The 20,199-nt window shown below is 35.3% G+C and overlaps 3 protein-coding genes and 1 pseudogene across 3 annotated transcripts; 3 read left to right on the top strand and 1 right to left on the bottom strand.

Moving 5' to 3' along the window:
- The first annotated feature begins 8,474 nt into the window (after positions 1-8,474).
- Positions 8,475-10,886, top strand: LOC113288814 (40S ribosomal protein S20-1-like). Its single transcript, XM_026537937.1, has 4 exons — positions 8,475-8,611; positions 9,040-9,179; positions 9,271-9,384; positions 10,441-10,886. The coding sequence occupies exons 2-4, from the start codon at positions 9,059-9,061 to the stop codon at positions 10,581-10,583; spliced, it is 378 nt and encodes a 125-aa protein (XP_026393722.1). The 5' UTR covers positions 8,475-8,611; positions 9,040-9,058; the 3' UTR covers positions 10,584-10,886.
- A 713-nt stretch (positions 10,887-11,599) lies between these two features.
- On the bottom strand, positions 11,600-12,559 carry LOC113286031. Its single transcript, XM_026534753.1, has one exon. The coding sequence runs from the start codon at positions 12,338-12,340 to the stop codon at positions 11,600-11,602; it is 741 nt and encodes a 246-aa protein (XP_026390538.1). The 5' UTR covers positions 12,341-12,559.
- Positions 12,560-13,377: 818 nt separating this feature from the next.
- Positions 13,378-14,895, top strand: LOC113288813 (GDP-mannose 4,6 dehydratase 1-like). The gene has a single exon (XM_026537936.1). It carries the CDS (start codon positions 13,467-13,469, stop codon positions 14,583-14,585), a length of 1,119 nt encoding a protein of 372 aa, XP_026393721.1. The 5' UTR covers positions 13,378-13,466; the 3' UTR covers positions 14,586-14,895.
- Positions 14,896-15,984: 1,089 nt separating this feature from the next.
- LOC113291297 lies at positions 15,985-16,813 on the top strand (annotated as a pseudogene).
- Positions 16,814-20,199: the final 3,386 nt, after the last annotated feature.

Here is a 20,199-nt window from a genome sequence, read left to right as displayed (position 1 = left end):
GATTGAGTCTTGTTGATTCTCTTATAAGTATATTCGAGTTTGTCCATACAGATTGCTAAGCGAAATATTGGGTGGTGTTGTTAGACCCCCGCTTTTTCAGTAACGGTGTGGTGCAAAAAATGTTGTAACCCCGTTCTATAAACTATTATAACATAGCGCAACAGTGGAATTTCAAAGTATAAAAGCATCCGAAAAAGAAAATACTCAATCCAAGATAGATACTTAGTCTTACAATATCTCTTTGTTGTCGTACTTTATGCTGCATCATCTGCGTCACGTTCACCTGCTTATGCAAAAACCGTTTCTAATACAGTCAACGCCGGTTGTTGAAAAATCAAATGTAGCTTTAAAAATCCGAATTAAGATGAAAAAAAAAGTTACACAAACACACGATAAACATTTGATCGGGAAAAACACAATATACAAAACGGTTTCAGTGAGAAGACATGGATAGTTTACTAATAGAAAATGCTCCACACACAGTAGAGACTTTTTTTTCCGTTAGTTGTTTCCATAAACAACAGCAGTAGACAGATATGAGGCATAAATAAATTACTTTTGATCATATCTTGAACAATGAGAAATCAATTTAACTGGGAAGATTCATCTAGCTTGCCAAGTCTAACGGACATTATAGAACTATCAACAATACTCCGATTGATGTCAAATCTATGCCCATCAATTATACAATAAGGTTTATGCACGTTGATAAAATTGGAACTATTAGAGTTTGTTCCTTACAGACCATACACCAAAGTCTAATATTGGAAATCAAGGTTGGATTAAGATCCAACAGGCACCCATCATCACTACTCCAGCCTCTTCTATGCAACACAGACTATGAACATATATTAATTGAGAAAGACTGAAATCATTGAGGGATAACAAATTATCGGTATAACAGTTTGATAGTACTCACCATTTAGAGTTAAATGCGGTTAAAGTATTGATATTATGTATCATGTTAATGCATTACATTTGTGCACTGTATATTCTTATGAAAACCTGTAAGGTTGAGAATGTTTATAAGGGAGAATGCTACAATTTTTCTACTTTAAACGATGTTGACTGTGGAATCTGGATGCCCTCCTGTTTGTATTACATCGACGGCTCCATGTTTCCCTGTTAATGGTGAGATGCAATAACCTTCCATCTGCGAAGCAAAGGAAGTATTATTAATTATTGTTGCAAAATTGCTGAAAGCTTTCCAGTAGTAGACAATAGTACCTTTAGAAACCTGGCCTGCAAGTTTAGTGTATGGGTCGTTCCCTCAACCAAGAAGCTAGATGGTTCAAAACGAATCCGGATGACCATGTCCCTGAATTTGTAATGTTGGTCAGCACCTTTCAGGAAGTACCTAAACTATATTCATTCAATTTTATTGTTAAGGACCCTGAAATTACAATACTCATCACCGAGTTACATTTTAGCACATCTTTTTCATTAAACTGGGATATGTTTCTCTGCTGATAATTCACATAAAAGATTTCAACTACTTACATATATATATATATGTTCAAATAAAATCAAGTATATATGTTAACCTATATTTAGAATGAATCAAATGTAAAGCATACAATTAATCATTCAAAAGGACGGGAAAAAGACCACAACATCATAGATTCTATATTTAAACTATACTCACTAAGAAACTCGTTCTCATATAACCCACTATCTCAAAATGAAATCGAATTCCGATAACCCTTGAATCAAATTATTCATACCTATCAAAATTCAAGTTGAGCAATTTTATTTATTTTTTGAGGATCAATCCAAATCGAAAATGTACTGAAAATTATAAACTAAAGAATTCTTGAAATCAAATTAATTGATGGCCACTGAAAAGAAAAAAAAAATACATGCATTAATAAACTAACTGATTGGGGGCATATTGTGTGGAAGTAGATGAAGAAGCATCAACGAAAATAATGGATCTTAAGTGAACCCAGAAAATAAAGAAGAGGTATTGATTGCATCCAAATAAGAAGATGATGATATGATATATCAATTTTGAATAAAATTTTAACCTTTTAAAAGTCAAAAAAGAAAGAAAGATATGATATACCAATTCTTATTTGCAACTTGAAACCCTAGCTATCCCTCGTTCACTTCGGACTGAAATCAAAACTATCAGTTGAAATAAGATTTCTTACCGTCAAATTTTTTTGTTACGAAAGCAGAAGGTAAAGTTAGAGTATATGAATGATATTATTACCTCAAACACCATTAGTTATAAGGCGGAAGGAGGAGGAAACTCAAAAGACTATATGAATACGACTGAGATGAAAGTTCCATTGAGATACCAGAGAAGGGAGCGTTTTAGAACCAAAATCCATACACACGCACTTGTGTTTGATGGGATCAATTCCAGCCGTAGATTTATCTTTGCCAAGGCCATATCTGGACCACCTCTTACACAGGCTAAGTTAGCCAAACTGTGTTTTATACTCTTGATACATATATTTTATTATAATGATTATCTTCAAATGTGTGCAGTCATATAACAGTTTTCAGTAGTTTTGATACTTGGTTCACTTGTAGAAATATTGAGTTTTGATTCCAAACATATATACTACAGATGCTACTTTACTTATTCAAGGGACCTGAGATATATGGATCGGGAGCTAATCAAATGACATGGGCATTGTTTTAATTCCAATGATAAGCAAATGTAGTAGAGAAGGCACAAAAGCCTTCCCTGCAGAGCTATTAAGGATGTGAAAAATACTAGAATCACCCAACTAAATGGGTTCTATATTTTCAAGCCCCACCAAATGGATTCATTACTATAAACTTCATAATTAAACTTTTTGATATTTCTAGGCCCAGAACTTTAGATTTCAGGGCTTGGTAATAAAGTTTAGGGTTTGGAAGAAATTAGTAATACCAAAAATACCCTTGACTATATATACCTAATAAAATAGGCTATGAGTTTCATTTCCAGATTCATTTCCTGTTTCACTTTCTCTCTCTCGGCAAAAGATCTCTCGGCAAAATTGTATCTGCATCTTCCTTTCACTAGATTTTCTCTTCATGATATTAAATCTTCCGAATTCGAATTGTTTCTTCACAAAATCGTTGCATTGAAGAACAACAAACAAGTGCGTTGATTTTTGATTCGCTGTATTGAAGACGAGAGGAAGAACAACACATATTTCCCAGAAAATCGTTGAATTGATTCAGTTGTTTTCAGATCTGACGAGAGGAAGACGCTGCATTGAAGAACAACAAATAGGTTTGTATCAATTTTTATTTTCTGTTTGTATAAAATAGGTTTGATTCACTAGTTTTTTCTGATCTATTTTTTAATTTCGATTTTCTACTGATTATCGTTTTTTTTGCTTGGATTTTGCTGAGTCTGAGAAGAGGAAGAAAACAGGTTGGAATAGAGAAATCAACATAGTGTGTTTTTGATCTAGTCTTGAATTCCATTGATTTCGATTTTTATGATTTGGATCTTTCTTATTTTGTTTTTATATTTTTTGATTTGGTTGATACTGAGAACAAGAAGAGAAATAATATTGTTTCAGAAGAAGGAAAACAACAAATCTAGGTATGAATTTTATTTGGCTTGATTTCAAAACTTTTTTCATTTTTTTTTCGATTATTTGTTGTTCTTGCATGTCCGATCCGAGAATTTTTTGTGAATTTGTTGTTTATATTTTGTTGATACTGAGAGGAGGATGAAGAAACAATTTTGTTTCAGAAGGACAACTTCAAATTGATGTAGACATGCTGTTTTTTGTTACAGTATGTGTAACTTGAGGTTACACATATGTATCTTGTTGTATTTTTAGCATGAAATTTGTATTTTTCTGTTGTTTTTTGTGAATTTGTTGTGAGTTTTTTATTTGATACTGAGAAGAGGATGAAGAAACAATGTTGTTTCAGAAGAACAACTTCAAATTGATGATGTAGACATGCTGTTTTTTTATACAGTATGTGTAACATAAGGTTACACATGTATATCATGTTGTATATTTAGCATGGAATTTGTATATATATCTTTTTGTTGTTTTTGTTTTTTGTGAATTTCTTGTGAGTTTTTGTTTGATACTGAGAAGAGGATGAAGAAACAATGTTGTTGCAGAAGAACAACTTCAAATTGATGATGTAGACATGCTGTTTTTTGTTATACAGTATGTGGAACATATGTATCATGTTGTATTTTTAGCATGGAATTTGTATTTTTCTGTTGTTTTTTGTTTTTTGTGAATTGTTGTGAATTTTTTGTTTGACCAAATGAAGTTTCAGAAAAATAAGGTTCTTAATGACTCTATACATTTTTTACGTGTATGTATGGATTGCAGGGAGTGGTGGAGTTGATATTGATACCACAAAAGTGGTTAAGCAGATGAGGATGGTGTTGTCGAGTGAGCTTCAGGTAAACATGACTCATAAAATTTGATTGTGATTTTCACATTTCTAGGTATCCATATATGTTGGCATATGGATGTCTAATTGCTAGTTATCTGAAACCTGTAACTAGCAGGATGTGTAACTGCTAGTTACACATCCTAGGATATAAAGTTTATGTTCTATATTTGCAGGTTCTTATGAAAAGGTATATCATGAATATTGGAATGACTAGATAACATTGGTTGTAAGTTGTTTTATGGCCATCTTGTTCTTAGTAAAGGGCCATCATTCAGTTTGGATGATGATCTAGCAGTAACTAGCAGGATGTGTAACTAGCAGTTACACATCCTGGGATATAAAGTTTATGTTCTATATATTGAAGGTTCTTATGAAAAGGGATATCATAAGAAACTAAGTGGATGCGTAACTTCTAATTACACAAGCTATATAGATAAGATAATTGTTGCTTACCTTCTAGGTACACAAACTAAGTGGATGCATAAATTCTAGTTACACAAGCTAAATAGATGTGTAATTTCTAGTTACACATCCTAGGATATAAAGTTTATGTTCTATATTTGCAGGTTCTTATGAAAAGGTATATCAATCATATTGGAATTACTAGATAACATTGGTTGGAAGTTTCTTTATGGCCAGCTTGTTCTCAGTAAAGGGCCATCATTCAGTTTGGAGATGATCTAACAGTAACTAGCAGGATGTGTAACTAGCTGTTACACATCCTGGGATATAAAGTTTATGTTCTATATATTGAAGGTTCTTATGAAAAGGGATATCATAAGAAACTAAGTGGATGCGTAACTTCTAATTACACAAGCTATATAGATAAGATAATTGTTGCTTACCTTCTAGGTACACAAACTAAGTGGATGCATAAATTCTAGTTACACAAGCTAAATAGATGTGTAATTTCTAGTTACACATCCTAGGATATAAAGTTTATGTTCTATATTTGCAGGTTCTTATGAAAAGGTATATCAATCATATTGGAATTACTAGATAACATTGGTTGGAAGTTTCTTTATGGCCAGCTTGTTCTCAGTAAAGGGCCATCATTCAGTTTGGAGATGATCTAACAGTAACTAGCAGGATGTGTAACTAGCAGTTACACATCCTGGGATATAAAGTTTATGTTCTATATATTGAAGGTTCTTATGAAAAGGGATATCATAAGAAACTAAGTGGATGCGTAACTTCTAATTACACAAGCTATATAGATAAGATAATTGTTGCTTACCTTCTAGGTACACAAACTAAGTGGATGCATAAATTCTAGTTACACAAGCTAAATAGATGTGTAATTTCTAGTTACACATCCTAGGATATAAAGTTTATGTTCTATATTTGCAGGTTCTTATGAAAAGGTATATCAATCATATTGGAATTACTAGATAACATTGGTTGGAAGTTTCTTTATGGCCAGCTTGTTCTCAGTAAAGGGCCATCATTCAGTTTGGAGATGATCTAACAGTAACTAGCAGGATGTGTAACTAGCAGTTACACATCCTGGGATATAAAGTTTATGTTCTATATATTGAAGGTTCTTATGAAAAGGGATATCATAAGAAACTAAGTGGATGTGTAACTTCTAGTTACACAAGCTACATAGATAGGATAATTGTTGCTTACCTTCTAGGTACACAAACTAAGTGGATGTGTAACTTCTAGTTACCCAAGCTAAATAGATGTGTAATTTCTAGTTACACATGCTAATTAGATGTGGGATTTCGAGCTACACATGCTAATTAGATGTGTAACTTTTACTTACACATACTGATTTTGGGTACAGATACTAATATGAATGTGTAACTCCTAATTACACATGTTATATGCATGTGTAACTGCTAGCTACACTAGTCAGATGTTTGTGAAGCTGAATATACATTGTTGTATTTATACGGAAGTTGTATTTATACGTACCTGAGAAGTGTTCTAGCTTCTTGATTACTTACGACTAGCTACTTCTTTTTCTTGAAAGGTAGTATATGGATATAGGTCTGGAATGGTTTCACTTAACTCATACATCTGTTTAACTGCACATCACACAAGCCATATGCATGACAATTTGCACGTTTAACTAGCATTGGCAGACTATGGATGTGTAACTAGTAGTTACACATGCTAATTAAATATGTAACTTCTAGGTACACAAGCCAAATAAATGTGTATCTACTAGTTACACATGCAAATTAGATGTGTAACTTATAGTTACACATGCTAATTTGATGGGATATGCATATGTATCTTATAGTTACACATGCTAATTTGATGGGATATGTTATAGTGGTTATATTTATGAAATTGAGAAAAGAACATCAAGTCCTAGTAGTAGGGAGTAGTAGTGGATGCAGATTAGACTAATTAGATGCAGGTTATACTTATAGTTACACATAATAATTAGATGTGTAATTTCTAGTTACACATGATGATTGTATGTGTAACTTATGCTAATATGCATGTGTAACTATTGTTTACATGTGTAACTACTGATTACACATGCATTTTGTTTTCCTGGGTTCATATCTATACCCTGCTGAATCAGTTGTGTGATCATTTTTTGCGATATTAATGTGCTAGCACAAGGTTCCCAGGTGTTTGTATTATTCTGCCAGTATAATTACTGTCTGAAGCTTTACTTTCTGTTGCTTAAAATGTCCTTCGTCATCGATAATATGAAAATGGCTTAGGTACATCTAGACTAGCGCTGTAAAACGTCTTTCTGTTAATACAGTGCTAACAACGTCTTTCTGCTGAAGCAGTGATATCTTAATTAAGAGCTTCTCATTCACTTGCAAGGTTAACTGTATTATTTTATGACTGGTAATTGCTTGATAGTCACCTCTCGTTTTTGCTAGTGTTATTCATTTAGAGATGGATTAACTGATTTTATGTTGACATATCTAAGTCAGATGCATGTGTAACTCCTAGTTACATAATTCAGATGCATGTGTATCTGCAAGTTACACATGTTAATTAGATGTGTAACTTTTACTTACACATACTGATTTTGGGTACACATATCAATATGTATGTGTAACTCCTAGTTACACTAGTCATATGCATGTGTAACTGCTAGCTACACTAGCCAGATGAATGTGTATCTCCTAGTTACACATGTTATATGCATGTGTAACTCTCAGTTACACAATTCAGATGCATGTGTAACCGCTAGCTACACTAGTCAGATGCTTGTGAAACTGAAATATACATTGTTTTATGTACTGTTCATTTTAATCGTATAAATACTGATTGCTTGTTGTTATATTTCAGGTTTTAGATAACTTCATAAAAGCTAATTGCTTAAACGTGGTAATGGTCTCGCTGGAACTGGAGTTGACGCTGAATACACAAGTCAAATGCATGTGTAACTCTCAGTTACACTAGATAGACACATATGTAACTCTCAATTACACTAAACAGATGCGTGTGTAACTTCTAGTTACACATGCTAAGAAATTATTGTAAATGAATATTAAAGTAATAACTTTTTTTTTGTGTTTTTTTTTTTGATGTCTATTTATTTGCATATATATACAAGTGTAACTTTGCATTACACATATCATAAGGATGTGTAACTTCTGGTTACACATGCCATATGCATGTGTAACTTCTGTTTACACCTTCACACTGTATTTTAATAATTTCGGGCTTAGATTTAATAATTTTGGGCCTAGATTTAAATTTTATTTAATTATGGGCTTGACAATATGCATAAGGGTATCAAGGTCTTTTAAAAACTCGGGGCCTAGATTTAAACTTTTTTTAATTAAGGGCCTCATATTATGGGTTATCCATGGGTTGTATCTGTGTTGAAATCCGTTAATCCACCCACATTCACCGGTTCACCCGCTTATCAGCGAGTATTAAACCCGTCGAGTAATGGATCGGATGCGGGTGCATTTTTAAAATCCGTCAATTAATTTAGTGGATTGGTTGTGGGTGGTACCAAATCCGCATCCACCCATCTATTGCTCACCCCTACGTAAGACTAGTACGGAAACGTTCAAATAATCCAAATAAAGCACCAAAATCCCATGGGCCTCTTTTGAGAGCGCAATGGGGCTTAGCACAAAAGTTCGGAGGGTAAAAGAGTAAAACACAGTACCTTATACACCCTAGAAAAGATTTAAGTTCGACTAGGGTTTATATTTTCATTAAGCCGTCTTTGCTGTCTAGGTTTTCTCTGCATTTTAAATCGATCCAACTTTCAGAAGAGCTCAAGGAACTCCATCAGGTAAAATCCTCTACTCAGATCTATTGTTGACCTTCAATCTTCATTGTTCAGTGTCTTCTAATCTGTAGATTATGAGATTTCAATTTAGATTTCTGCATATTTTCATCATCAGCTATCTTTTTCGTTTCAAATCGTGCTTAGTTTGAACAATAATATTGTGTTTTAGGGTTTAATATTGTTCATACTGTCTGCTACAACAGACAGTATGAGTTACGAACTATTTTTGTTCCGGTACATAAGCTCATGATTCAGAAAATACTTATTGTATCATATAGATCTTATATTTTTGTATTTTTTGCATTTTCGTCAGTGATATTTGAGCCTCAGGTCATCTACCTTATAAGAGTTTTAGTTTTTGTTTATTTTTGCTTTTATATTAGGGTTTTTTTTTTTTTTTTGTAATCTCTTGTGTATTGTTTCAATTGTAGTGAACTTGAGAATTGAAATATGGCGACCGTTGCTATGATGAAACCCGGAGCTGGGAAGGTTGGTTTTGAAGAGCCACAAGAACAAATGCACCGTATCAGGATCACTCTTTCATCCAAGAATGTAAAAAATCTTGAGAAAGGTTTGTCAATTTAGTGTTTTGTGTAGTTGACTTACTTTTTGTTATCCAGTTGAAGGATATGGCTAATTTGTTGAACTTGTCATGTTAACAGTCTGTACCGATCTTGTGACCGGAGCTAAGAACAAGAGGTTGAAAGTTAAGGGACCTGTGAGGATGCCAACAAAAACTCTGCACATCACTACCAGGAAGACCCCCTGTGGAGAAGGTAAATTTTAATGCCAACTTCTTTATTATTTTTGTTGGACTTGTATTGATAGCATTTGATTTGAAATGTTACAAGTTAGATTATGTCAGGTTGATTATTATTTGGAGAAGCATGACTAGCTTAAATTTCAGGATCATCTGTCACTGTCGATTCTCTTTTTATTTTACTAAGTTGCTAATTATTTGATGACACTTGGGAGTGTAATAACTTTTCATCTGGGAAGTGTCTTATGCAACTCGCTGTGTATTTATGATGCATTCGGGTTCCTTAATGTTAGACTTCTGCTTGTTTTTGACCTTTAAACAGACAGTGTTTGGGCATCCTGAATTCATAGTATCTTTTCGATCTTGTGATATAATGGTTTTATCAACTAAGTATGCAAAGTTGTACATTAGTTCTAGGTCCTTCCAAAGGCTGAGAACTTTGAGGTACTAGGTTTTTGTATAACTCAAAAGTTGCTTTGTCTCTGATCACTTTAGAGACCCAAAATATGTCTCTGTTCACAGGCTCATTGTATTATTTTGTCCAATGTCTGTAACTGCCATTGCCTTTCCCTGGATGGATGGTTGCTTGCTTTCTTGAATTGCATTTGTGAGGGTGTCTGTTAGTGCAAGCTTGGTCAAGGACCCAACACTTTTTTTGGGGGGGTCTACACTTTCATTTTCCTTATATGATGTTGACAAGTTTTCACACAATAATGCTGTAGAATTATAAGCACACGAGCGTGATGGCTCATAATTGACAGGTTGCTTAAGTTAGTTTTATATATATTATCTCAGCTGTGAATACTTGCATTGTTCTTTGAGATAGTTGTTTTACCAAATCACTGTACATTGTGGTCTACACTTTCATTTTCTTTATATGATGTTGACAAGTTTTCACACAATAATGCTGTAGAATTATAAGCACACGAGCGTTATGGCTCATATTTGACAGGTTGCTTAAGTTAGTTTTTTATATATTATCTCAGCTGTGAATACTTGCATTGTTCTTTGAGATAGTTGTTTTACCAAATCACTGTACATCGTGGTTAATTTCCTTGTCGTTATTTTTCAGGTACTAACACTTGGGATCGTTTTGAACTCCGTGTGCACAAGAGAGTTATCGATCTTGTCAGTTCATCCGAGGTTGTGAAACAGATCACTTCAATTACTATTGAACCCGGTGTTGAGGTTGAGGTTACCATTGCTGACCCATGAAGCATCTAGTAAATGGTTATTTGCAGAATCTCTCTTTTATGTTTGTTTCTATAAGTTTTTCTGTATCTTGAAGGGGGACAAGAATGGTTAGTGAGTTTTAAAGAGGATTAGCATCTAAGCTGCTTTCACTATTAGAGGAGTGTTTCTTCTTCTTTGCTTAAACCATGTTAGGGATTAATCACTTAAAGTTTATCTACAGCCATCTGTTTTGATCACTATTATCTTCTTTTCTTTCTTTCTTTGGGCGTGTAATTGTCATATTGAACTTAATTCAATACACCTTGACTACTTAGATGCTTTATTTCTTTAATTATCGTATACTGAACCTGCAGACCCTTACAATTGTTTAAAATTGTGGCCTAGTAGTTCATTTGCGAATGCAACACCCTTTTATTTTACAATGTTCATGTTAATGCTTTTGCTCAATCCTGTCTGATGGCCTTCACTCCACTGCTGAGTGGTGGACTTGATGACAAACAATGTTAACAGGGTGAAAAATCATGTTAATCCTTTTGCTCAATCCTGTCTGATGGCCTTCACTCCACTGCTGGGTGGTGGGACTTGATGAAAAACAATGTTAAGAGGGTGAAAAACCATTGGTTGTCCTGCAACACGGAATCAAGGCTTGAAATTTGTGTTTATTTGGCTAATTTTCTTTGAAGTGTTGTAGAGTAAGATAAGTTCGGAACACTTATTAGAATATTGTTAGTTGTCAACAACACAAGGTGAGCTTTCTTTTGGAGAGTGGGCGAGATCAGCTGACACTTGTTGAGCCTCTTTAGTCTTTACTCTTTCGGTTGCTGCGTTACTCAAAGTGCAAGCAAAGCTGCCTTTTAAAAGTTCCGTTCCTATTACTATGAACAGATCCAAAAAAGGTTGTAGCCAAAACCAAGCATTGCAGCTGTGTATATATATAGGTACAGCTATAATAGCCCAGTTTTTTTCATCTAAAAATCTCTTTATAACAAAGATTATTTTAACAAATTTATAAGTGACAAAAACGTAGAACTTAGAGTTTACGCAGGAGGGGAGGCCAACAATGGCATACAGTAGTTCTTCAGCAAAGAAGGAAAGAAAGGATTGAAAGGAAATACTGATGACCAACATCCTTCAGTAATATCAATAATTGCCTTGCAGCAGGATTTTCCAACAGATTGAACTTGCAAAGTTGTGAAAAAAGTGACCACCTCTTTTTCGCACTGCTCCACACTTCGAAGTTTTGAGAATAAGCATTCTCCAAGTACTTCATCATCTTGTTTAGGAGATACAGTTAAACCACCAGTTGACAATGCAGATGAGTGAGGCTGAATAAGCTCACAGAGTTGCTTGAGCTGATTAGGCAAATTGTTCAGGAACCCGAAGTGGCGGGATTCAATTTTTGGGAAGTCGAATTTTGGCAAACATTTTTCGCCAACCTTAAATATGACCACGCAACAAGAGGATATAACATTGAGTGGTATATGAGGGTAGAGATAAGTCAGGTAAACATTTGCAGCACATTGTACTATCTGTGGGGATACTGACATGCATCCCAAGAGATCAAAATCTTGAAGTTCCATATTTTGAGTTTGGAGGTAATCAGCAGGTGTTGTTGGTGCGGCCACAGCCACAGGCAAATACTCATCCACGTTCTGTGAATGATCTTCCTGGGCTGTTGTTGAAGAGATAATAATGGATATCAATAACACGGTCAGCGCAAAGACTGGTACTGATGGTGTTCTTCTGCCATTCTGTCGATCCTTTCTCCTCATCATCATCTTGGCAAGAGAAACCTATCAGATCAATGTGCACGCCTATCAGGATTGCGTATGAAGGTTGAGATGCTGGTAAACGTATTTATAGCAGTGATAGATGTGAACTCCAACAAGACAAAGAACGTACATGATCAATCAATGTTGGAAACGTACTTGGTGTGTTTAATGTCTTAACTTGGACATCAGTTTTTGGGCTAAGCTAGGAAATTGTAAGCAGGATCTTTTATGGCCTACTGTAAAAAGGAAGTTTTTGTATTCCTGCACTTCTGGCCTGAATTTAGTTGTATTTGAGGATGGTTGATGTAGACAAGATTTCACACAATAATGCTGTAGAATTAAAATTTTACAAGATTGGTTATTTGCAGATTCTCCCTTTAGTTTTTGTTTTTCTGTATTAAGAAGGGGGACAAGAATGGTTAGTGAGTTTTAAAAAGAGGATGAACTTAATTCAATACATCTTAAATGACTACTAAGATGTTTTCTTGCTTGAATTACCATATTTTAACAATGCACCTGTAGTTCTCAATCCTGTCTGATGGTCTACAACTGAGTGGTGGGCTGGTAGCACTTGATGAAATCAATGTTTGCTCATGCTTCTGTAGATTCAACAGAGTAGTAACCAAGACTACTTCCACTCTCCCAGCATTGCAGCTGTGCAACGCGGTTTCCATGTCGCACCGACAAAATAAACAATCGAGTCATCAACTCATTAATCCATAGATTCACATCCACCAGTACAGTACCCGCTGCTTCACCGACAACAGACTTGCTCAATCAATAACCTTCTTCTTAGTCCTTCCTTCCTCCAAATTGTGTATAGATTGGATCTTCTTAATCTTCCAATTTACGTACATCTGATTAGCAAATTCGGGCACATGAAAATAAAAAAAATGTAGAACCAATCCAGTGGACTTTGATCACGGGATGGACAATGGTGTGGGTCCCAACAAGATCTATTCAAAATAAATTAATCAACCGTCAAGATTTTACACTTCTAACATATCTCCGGTCCCACAGTTACCCCATCATTTACTTCCACCCCTCCCCCATTCTACAAATCTCTCCCCTCCCCCGCTCTCAGAAAGAGCACCAAAATTCAGAAACCGAGATTCAATTCAAGAAATTAACAATGGCAGCAGCTGCAACAACAGAAGAGAATCATGTCGTCAATTCCGGATCTGAATCAACAAACGGAACGGCACCAAGAAAGATAGCTCTAATCACAGGTATTACAGGTCAAGATGGATCATACTTGACAGAATTTCTTTTACAAAAAGGTTATGAAGTCCATGGTTTAATTAGGAGATCATCAAATTTCAACACACAGAGAATCAATCACATTTACATAGACCCGCATAATCATTCAAAAGCATTGATGAAACTCCATTATGCTGATCTAACTGATGCATCATCTCTTCGTCGCTGGATTGATGAAATCCATCCAGATGAAGTTTATAACCTTGCTGCACAATCACATGTTGCTGTTTCTTTTGAAATCCCTGATTTTACTGCTGATGTTGTTGCTACTGGTGCTTTGCGTTTATTAGAAGCTGTTAGATCTCATATTGCTACTACTGGTAGATCTCATATTAAGTATTATCAAGCTGGATCTTCTGAAATGTTTGGTGCTACACCACCACCACAAGCTGAAAACACACCATTTCATCCTAGATCTCCTTATGCTGTTTCTAAGGTTGCTGCTCATTGGTATACTGTTAATTATAGAGAAGCTTATGGGATTTATGCTTGTAATGGGATTTTGTTTAACCATGAATCACCTCGTCGTGGGGAGAATTTTGTCACCAGGAAGATTACTAGGGCTGTGGGGAGGATTAAAGTTGGGTTACAGAGTAAATTGTTTTTGGGTAATTTACAAGCTTCCAGAGATTGGGGTTTTGCTGGTGATTATGTTGAAGCAATGTGGTTGATGTTGCAACAAGAGAAACCTGATGATTATGTTGTTGCGACTGAGGAATCACATTCTGTTGAGGAATTCTTGAAAGTTTCATTTGGATATGTTGGATTGAAATGGGAAGATCATGTGGTTATTGACAAGAGGTATTTTAGACCAGCTGAAGTTGATAATTTGAAAGGAGATTCTAGTAAAGCTAGAAAGGTTCTTGGATGGAAACCTAAAGTTGGTTTCGAACAATTAGTTAAAATGATGGTTGATGAGGATGTTGAATTGGCTAAAAGAGAGAAAGTTCTTGTTGATGCTGGTTATATGGATGCTCAACAACAGCCTTAGTAAGCTGCTTCCTTTACTACAGTAATAATTAATGTCTTTCTTTCTTTCTTTCTTTCTTTCTTTCTTTCTTTCTTTCTTTCTTTCTTTCTTTCTTTCTTTCTTTCTTTCGGTATTACTATAATTGTCAACTTGTTATTCATTCGGTTCTTTAGCTAATCGGTAATGTTTTCTTCTGTGCTTTTTTTGTTTTCTCTCGAGTTGAGTTGGTAATGTGTTGTTGTTTTTGTTTAGTTGGTATGAATCATTTATTCTATGAAAATGTTCGACTTTAAGATCACTTACAGTAAAGAATTTTGTTTTTTAATGTTCATTGTCATCAATTTGTTTGCACATTTCAAATTTTACAGAAATTATACTGCATTTGTGTTAATAGAACTTGAACATATATACATGCAAGTTCCTATTGTACTCGGGGCAAACCTCATTTTCCTGTGTTCAGCCTAATGAAACCAACACTAAAATGGTTGTGGTACTTCGTCTCTGGATCTTGAAGATCTTTGATGACCAAATTGAAAATGTTGGGATGTCTGATTCTCTATTTCACTTGATCATGGATTCTTAACGGGCATCAAAGTTAATATAGTGCATTTCATTTGTTATGTATGTGATTAACTGACTCATTGGTGCTTTCTGGTTTTGAGGGGTTTGCCGATTCAATTTGGTGCAAAACTCAACTCACAGTTTGTTAGAAAATGTTGGGAATCAACAGCACCTTCCCAGCATTTTCTAACAAAAAGTGAGTTGAATCCAGCATTAAAATGGATTCAATCCATCTTTAATCTTTTACCAGTGAGCAGTGGATATTTGCTACTGGTGGTTAAAATGGATTGAATCCAGCCTGACATGTTACATCTTGCCAAAAACAGACAAAAACAGAGCTGCAAGTTGAATCTGGTACAACTCTGTAGTTTGGACTTTGGGTTTTCCTGTCGTACTTGAGTGGTTTTCTCGACCTCTTGTCCTCAGTGCAGTAGACAGATTCACCTCCAATGATTCACTGTTGCCACATTCACTCTTGATAGTGTGTTCAAGGCCATGCTTCTGGTTTTAATGATTCACTGTTGCCGCATTCACTCTTTATAGTGTGTTCAAGGCTATGCTTCTGGTTTTCTTGTAACCGAGGATGGTTATCCTTGCTTCAGTCAGGAGTCTCAGGTCTACTCTTATAGTTCATGCACAAGATCACAAGTTATGCCTCTGCATTTTCTTTATCTAGGCTCATTGGAGCTGCTTCTCTGAATTTTCACGTTAATGATTCATTTCATGAGAAGTTCAAACCTTTAGTATGAAAAATCAGGAAACTCTACAGCATGGATGAAATATGGTCTACCTATATTAGTCATCCCCTCACCGGCAGGTAGAAGACAACCTTGTTTAGCCAAAGCATCCCCTCATAGACATGCTTGTACCTAATGCAGTCATAAGTAGCACAGGCAGGAGATCATCTTTGATGAACAAACCAAGGGACACTGCTGTTGTTACTACACTACTAGAGTCTGGCCGAATCAAGATTCTATACAAACCTCATTGCACAACACACTCTAAACTCCCAACAACTGCCCAAGTTTCAGCCAAGCAGTAAGTCGTAACCCAAAGTCCCATCTTCTTATGCTGTTTCTAAAGTTGAAAACACATCGTTTCATCCTAGATCTCCTTATGCTGTTTCTAAAGTTGCTGCTCATTGGTATACTGTTAATTATAGAGAAGCTTATGGGATTTATGCTTGTAATGGGATTTTGTTTAACCATGAATCACCTTGTCGTGGGGAGAATTTTGTCACCAGGAAGATTACTAGGGCTGTGGGGAGGATTAAAGTTGGGTTACAGAGTAAATTGTTTTTGGGTAATTTACAAGCCTCCAGAGATTGGGGTTTTGCTGGTGATTATGTTGAAGCAATGTGGTTGATGTTGCAACAAGTGAAACCTGATGATTATGTTGTTGCGACTGAGGAATCACATTCTGTTGAGGAATTCTTGAAAGTTTCATTTGGATATGTTGGATTGAAATGGGAAGATCATGTGGTTATTGACAAGAGGTATTTTAGACCAGCTGAAGTTGATAATTTGAAAGGAGATTCTAGTAAAGCTAGAAAGGTTCTTGGATGGAAACCTAAAGTCGGTTTCGAACAATTAGTTAAAATGATGGTTGATGAAGATGTTGATTTGGCTTAAAGAGAGAAAGTTCTGGTTGATGCTGGTTATATGGATGCTCAACAACAACCTCAGTAAGCTGCTTTCTGTCAGTATTAATTACTATAACTGTCAACTTGTTATTCATTCAGTTCTTTAGTTAATTGGTAATGTTTTCTTCTGTGTTATTTTAGTTTTCTCTTGAGTTGAGTTGGTAATGTGTTGTTGTTTTTGTTTAGTTGGTATGAATTGTTTGATCTTGATTGATCTGATTAATTTCTTCTATGATAATGTTCCACTTTATTACAGTGAAGAATTTTGTTTCACTATCTTCAATTTGTTTGCACATTTCCAAATTTATAGCAATTATACTGCGTTTGTGGTAATAGAACTTCCCCAGGACGCACTCTCAACAGATCCATTAATAGCTTTAACAATATTGATGCAGTCTTCTTGCAGATGCAACTATGAGATACCTTTCTCAAGCACCTATCTACTGCTTCAAACATTGCCATTACCTCTGCCTTGTGCCTACTCCTTATCTAGAGGTGTGGTATGTATGGATTTTGCCCCTCCACATTGACCTGCAAAATTCTTAAGTATTAGTCCAATCCCAGTACTTCTATTAACCTTTAAAGTGAAGCATCAAAATTTATCATAGTAAATTCTTCTTTTGGAGGAGACCAATTTTGTGATCAGAGAAATTGGTCTGTTGACTTTCAATGGATGATAGTATTGGTTTGTTCCCAATCATTTATTTCAGTTTGTGTTCTCTGGTTAGGTTCCACCTGCACATTTCAAAATTACAGAACATCTCCGTTTCCATATATTCCACATAGTAAAGCACATAATCTCAGATTCTTTTGGTGATTCTCACCATAAAAGTTAGAAGCTCCACTCTAGAATGGCTAAATTACCTGCAATTCTAAGAATATAATAATCTATACCAAACTACAATTTCTTAGAGAGATCACATAGAATAAATAAGTGCCGAGGGTTTTCACCATAATTTCTACATAAAACACTCTCAGAGGGAATTGAAGGAACAAACTTGTTTAGTCTTTCTCTATGAGGAAGATAATTCTGTAAACATTTCTACGTAAAATGTTAAACCATAGGAGGCAAATTCAACTTCCGAAGTTTTTTCTGGGATGATTATTCGGATTTTGAAATATAACATTATATTCTGGAATGTAACACTGTATGCAGATTTTACGGTAAACTCTCCATTTCTAGTTCTAGTCTTAGTTCATCTAATTTTATCATATCCTTGCATAGGGATCCTAATCATGCGAATCTTTTCAACAAGGGAATTATCAAAGAAATCACGAAAGCATACTTACCTTCCATCTTTTTGTATCTTGATCAATGAGTTGAACAGTGCTAAGTAAACCATCATGGGTAGTGTCACAGGTCCGAAACATCCAAATGCAACAACCAATCTTGACAATGACAACTATACTCCACAACACAATTTCAGGCAACTCGCACTTAGCCAATACTTCAACTTCTTGACTAAATCTCTATTCAGCCCATACCAAATAGAGGTTCTGCTCACAAATCCTCCAAGCTTTCAATCAAATACACACACTCCGCTTGATGCATAAACAGTAAGCCAAAACAAAGGGACAATGCACCAACAAAACTTAGCTTTTAAACTAGGCGGTAGCCTTTTATTTATTGCACACTTAGGATAACACGCTCTTCTTGTTCCGGATTACCTAATCCCTTCATAAGATCAGACTTATATAGCCTTACAAAAGCTATCTACAAGTAACTGTCAGGCAGTTACAGATTTACTTTGGAAGTTAACCAATTGTTCTAACTGTTGGTAAATAACAATTAAAAAATTAATCAAACAACTAAATAATATAAGAGGCACTTATCTGATTTTTAGTGTGTTCTCCTTAGTCAACTGTTAATGTCTTGAACATCCTGCTAAACACCATGGAAACAAGAAAAACTGTAATGGTAGATTGAGGCGCATGTTCAACATACTGTCCTTAAGACAAGAATGCCCGGCTACACTCTGAAAAAGATGATGCTATAGCCCTACGGGTACATCTGCCTCCAAGATACAACAATCTTAACAAACTTGAATAGCACATTCAAACTTGTCCTTCTAGAACTTGGCAGCGGAAAACTCACAAATCGTTAGCACTTAAAACCTCGTATCAAACATAGAAGGAAGAAGAAGTTCTCTACACGCACGACAAGAAAAGAAAAGTTCACTCCACATAAAACCCTAACCCAAATCCAAAATATATAAAGTAAACTTATCCCGTAAAAAACGAAGAGGTAAATTTGGTAGGTGTTTTTATTTTTGGAAAAACCGTTTTATTATTAATTTTTATTCACATAAAACTGTTGGTTTTCCAACAATCCCCCACATGAATGAAAATACGATAAAACACGGAAAACAGGAAATATCAAGAATATGCATAGGTGTCCATGAGGTCTTGAACCTTTGCTTAGTGAGAGGTTACCTGAACTACTTATTAGCCAGTGTCCATAAGGTCTTGAACTGTCTAACATTTGGTGTAATTCGCGATAACAACCACGCATGATATCTCCAAGGTTGCTGCCAAGCTCCGCCGTTGTGTCCATTTTGGCCCTGGACGTCTTGTTTCTCAGAATGCTCTAGAGAATCAGCTCATATTCTCATAGTAAGCGACCCACTTCCTCATTCAGATAGGTGAGTTCCATTAAGAGTGTTCACTGCTTCACCCCACTTCAATCTTAAATTGAAACTATGGAACTCATTAAGACTTATTAAAAGTCATCCTTCACATGCAGTCACACTATCACATCTACACCATAGGGAAGGGACATAGAATATAATTCTCTGATAGTGTTTACCTTTACCCGCCATAAATTAGTTGTCTCATTCGAAACCTTGATCTTGGGATCTCCAGTCAGAAAGGTTGAGTATCCTTCATGGCAAGTTTATTTTATATGAGCTTAAGTCCCATTCCCCCTCGATGTATAATTACGAACTATCTCTTTAGAAAATCCTTTCGTCAAAGGACCACTAATTTTTCTGTTGACTTCCCTAAGTTTGTGAGGTTCTCTTTTGACTTTACATGTCTACTGAGACCTCTTTTTGACTTCACGAATCAACTAAAATTACTTCATTAAAGAGTATAGTTGCCTTACCGAATTAGCCTTCTCCGAGTATGTCTAGACTTTGTCATTGCTCATTTACTTTAGACTCACATAGTCAATTGAGTTTCTGCAATGATGGCCACAAGCTTCGGTCACAGAGGAATATCTTCTAAGAAGCATCTTAGTAATCATTCGTCTTCCTCTTATGCTTGAATTAAAGCACACGAACTTTGATTTCTTCAATATACAAGTTCATTTTGTCTGTTTTAAGGACTTCCTTAGACAGACACTCCTTAAGAGGATACCCACATAGGCTAAGATTTTTACATAGCCTGAAACAACACCATCTCTTAAGGTCAGTACATTATGTATTACATACA

This window comes from Papaver somniferum, chromosome 6 (assembly GCF_003573695.1).
Source record: "Papaver somniferum cultivar HN1 chromosome 6, ASM357369v1, whole genome shotgun sequence".
NCBI lineage: Eukaryota > Viridiplantae > Streptophyta > Magnoliopsida > Ranunculales > Papaveraceae > Papaver > Papaver somniferum.
This window is presented reverse-complemented; position numbering and strand designations above follow the sequence as displayed.

What these genes read in the sequence shown, in the direction of transcription:
- LOC113288813 (XM_026537936.1), top strand. Translation starts at nt 13,467, where the DNA reads ATGGCAGCAGCTGCAACAACAGAAGAGAATCATGTCGTCAATTCCGGA.
- LOC113288814 (XM_026537937.1), top strand. Translation starts at nt 9,059, where the DNA reads ATGGCGACCGTTGCTATGATGAAACCCGGAGCTGGGAAGGTTGGTTTT. An exon ending in TGTAAAAAATCTTGAGAAAG is followed by an intron (nt 9,180 to 9,270) that starts GTTTGTCAATTT and finishes TCATGTTAACAG; the next exon opens with TCTGTACCGATCTTGTGACC. An exon ending in GAAGACCCCCTGTGGAGAAG is followed by an intron (nt 9,385 to 10,440) that starts GTAAATTTTAAT and finishes GTTATTTTTCAG; the next exon opens with GTACTAACACTTGGGATCGT.
- LOC113286031 (XM_026534753.1), bottom strand. Translation starts at nt 12,340, where the DNA reads ATGATGATGAGGAGAAAGGATCGACAGAATGGCAGAAGAACACCATCA.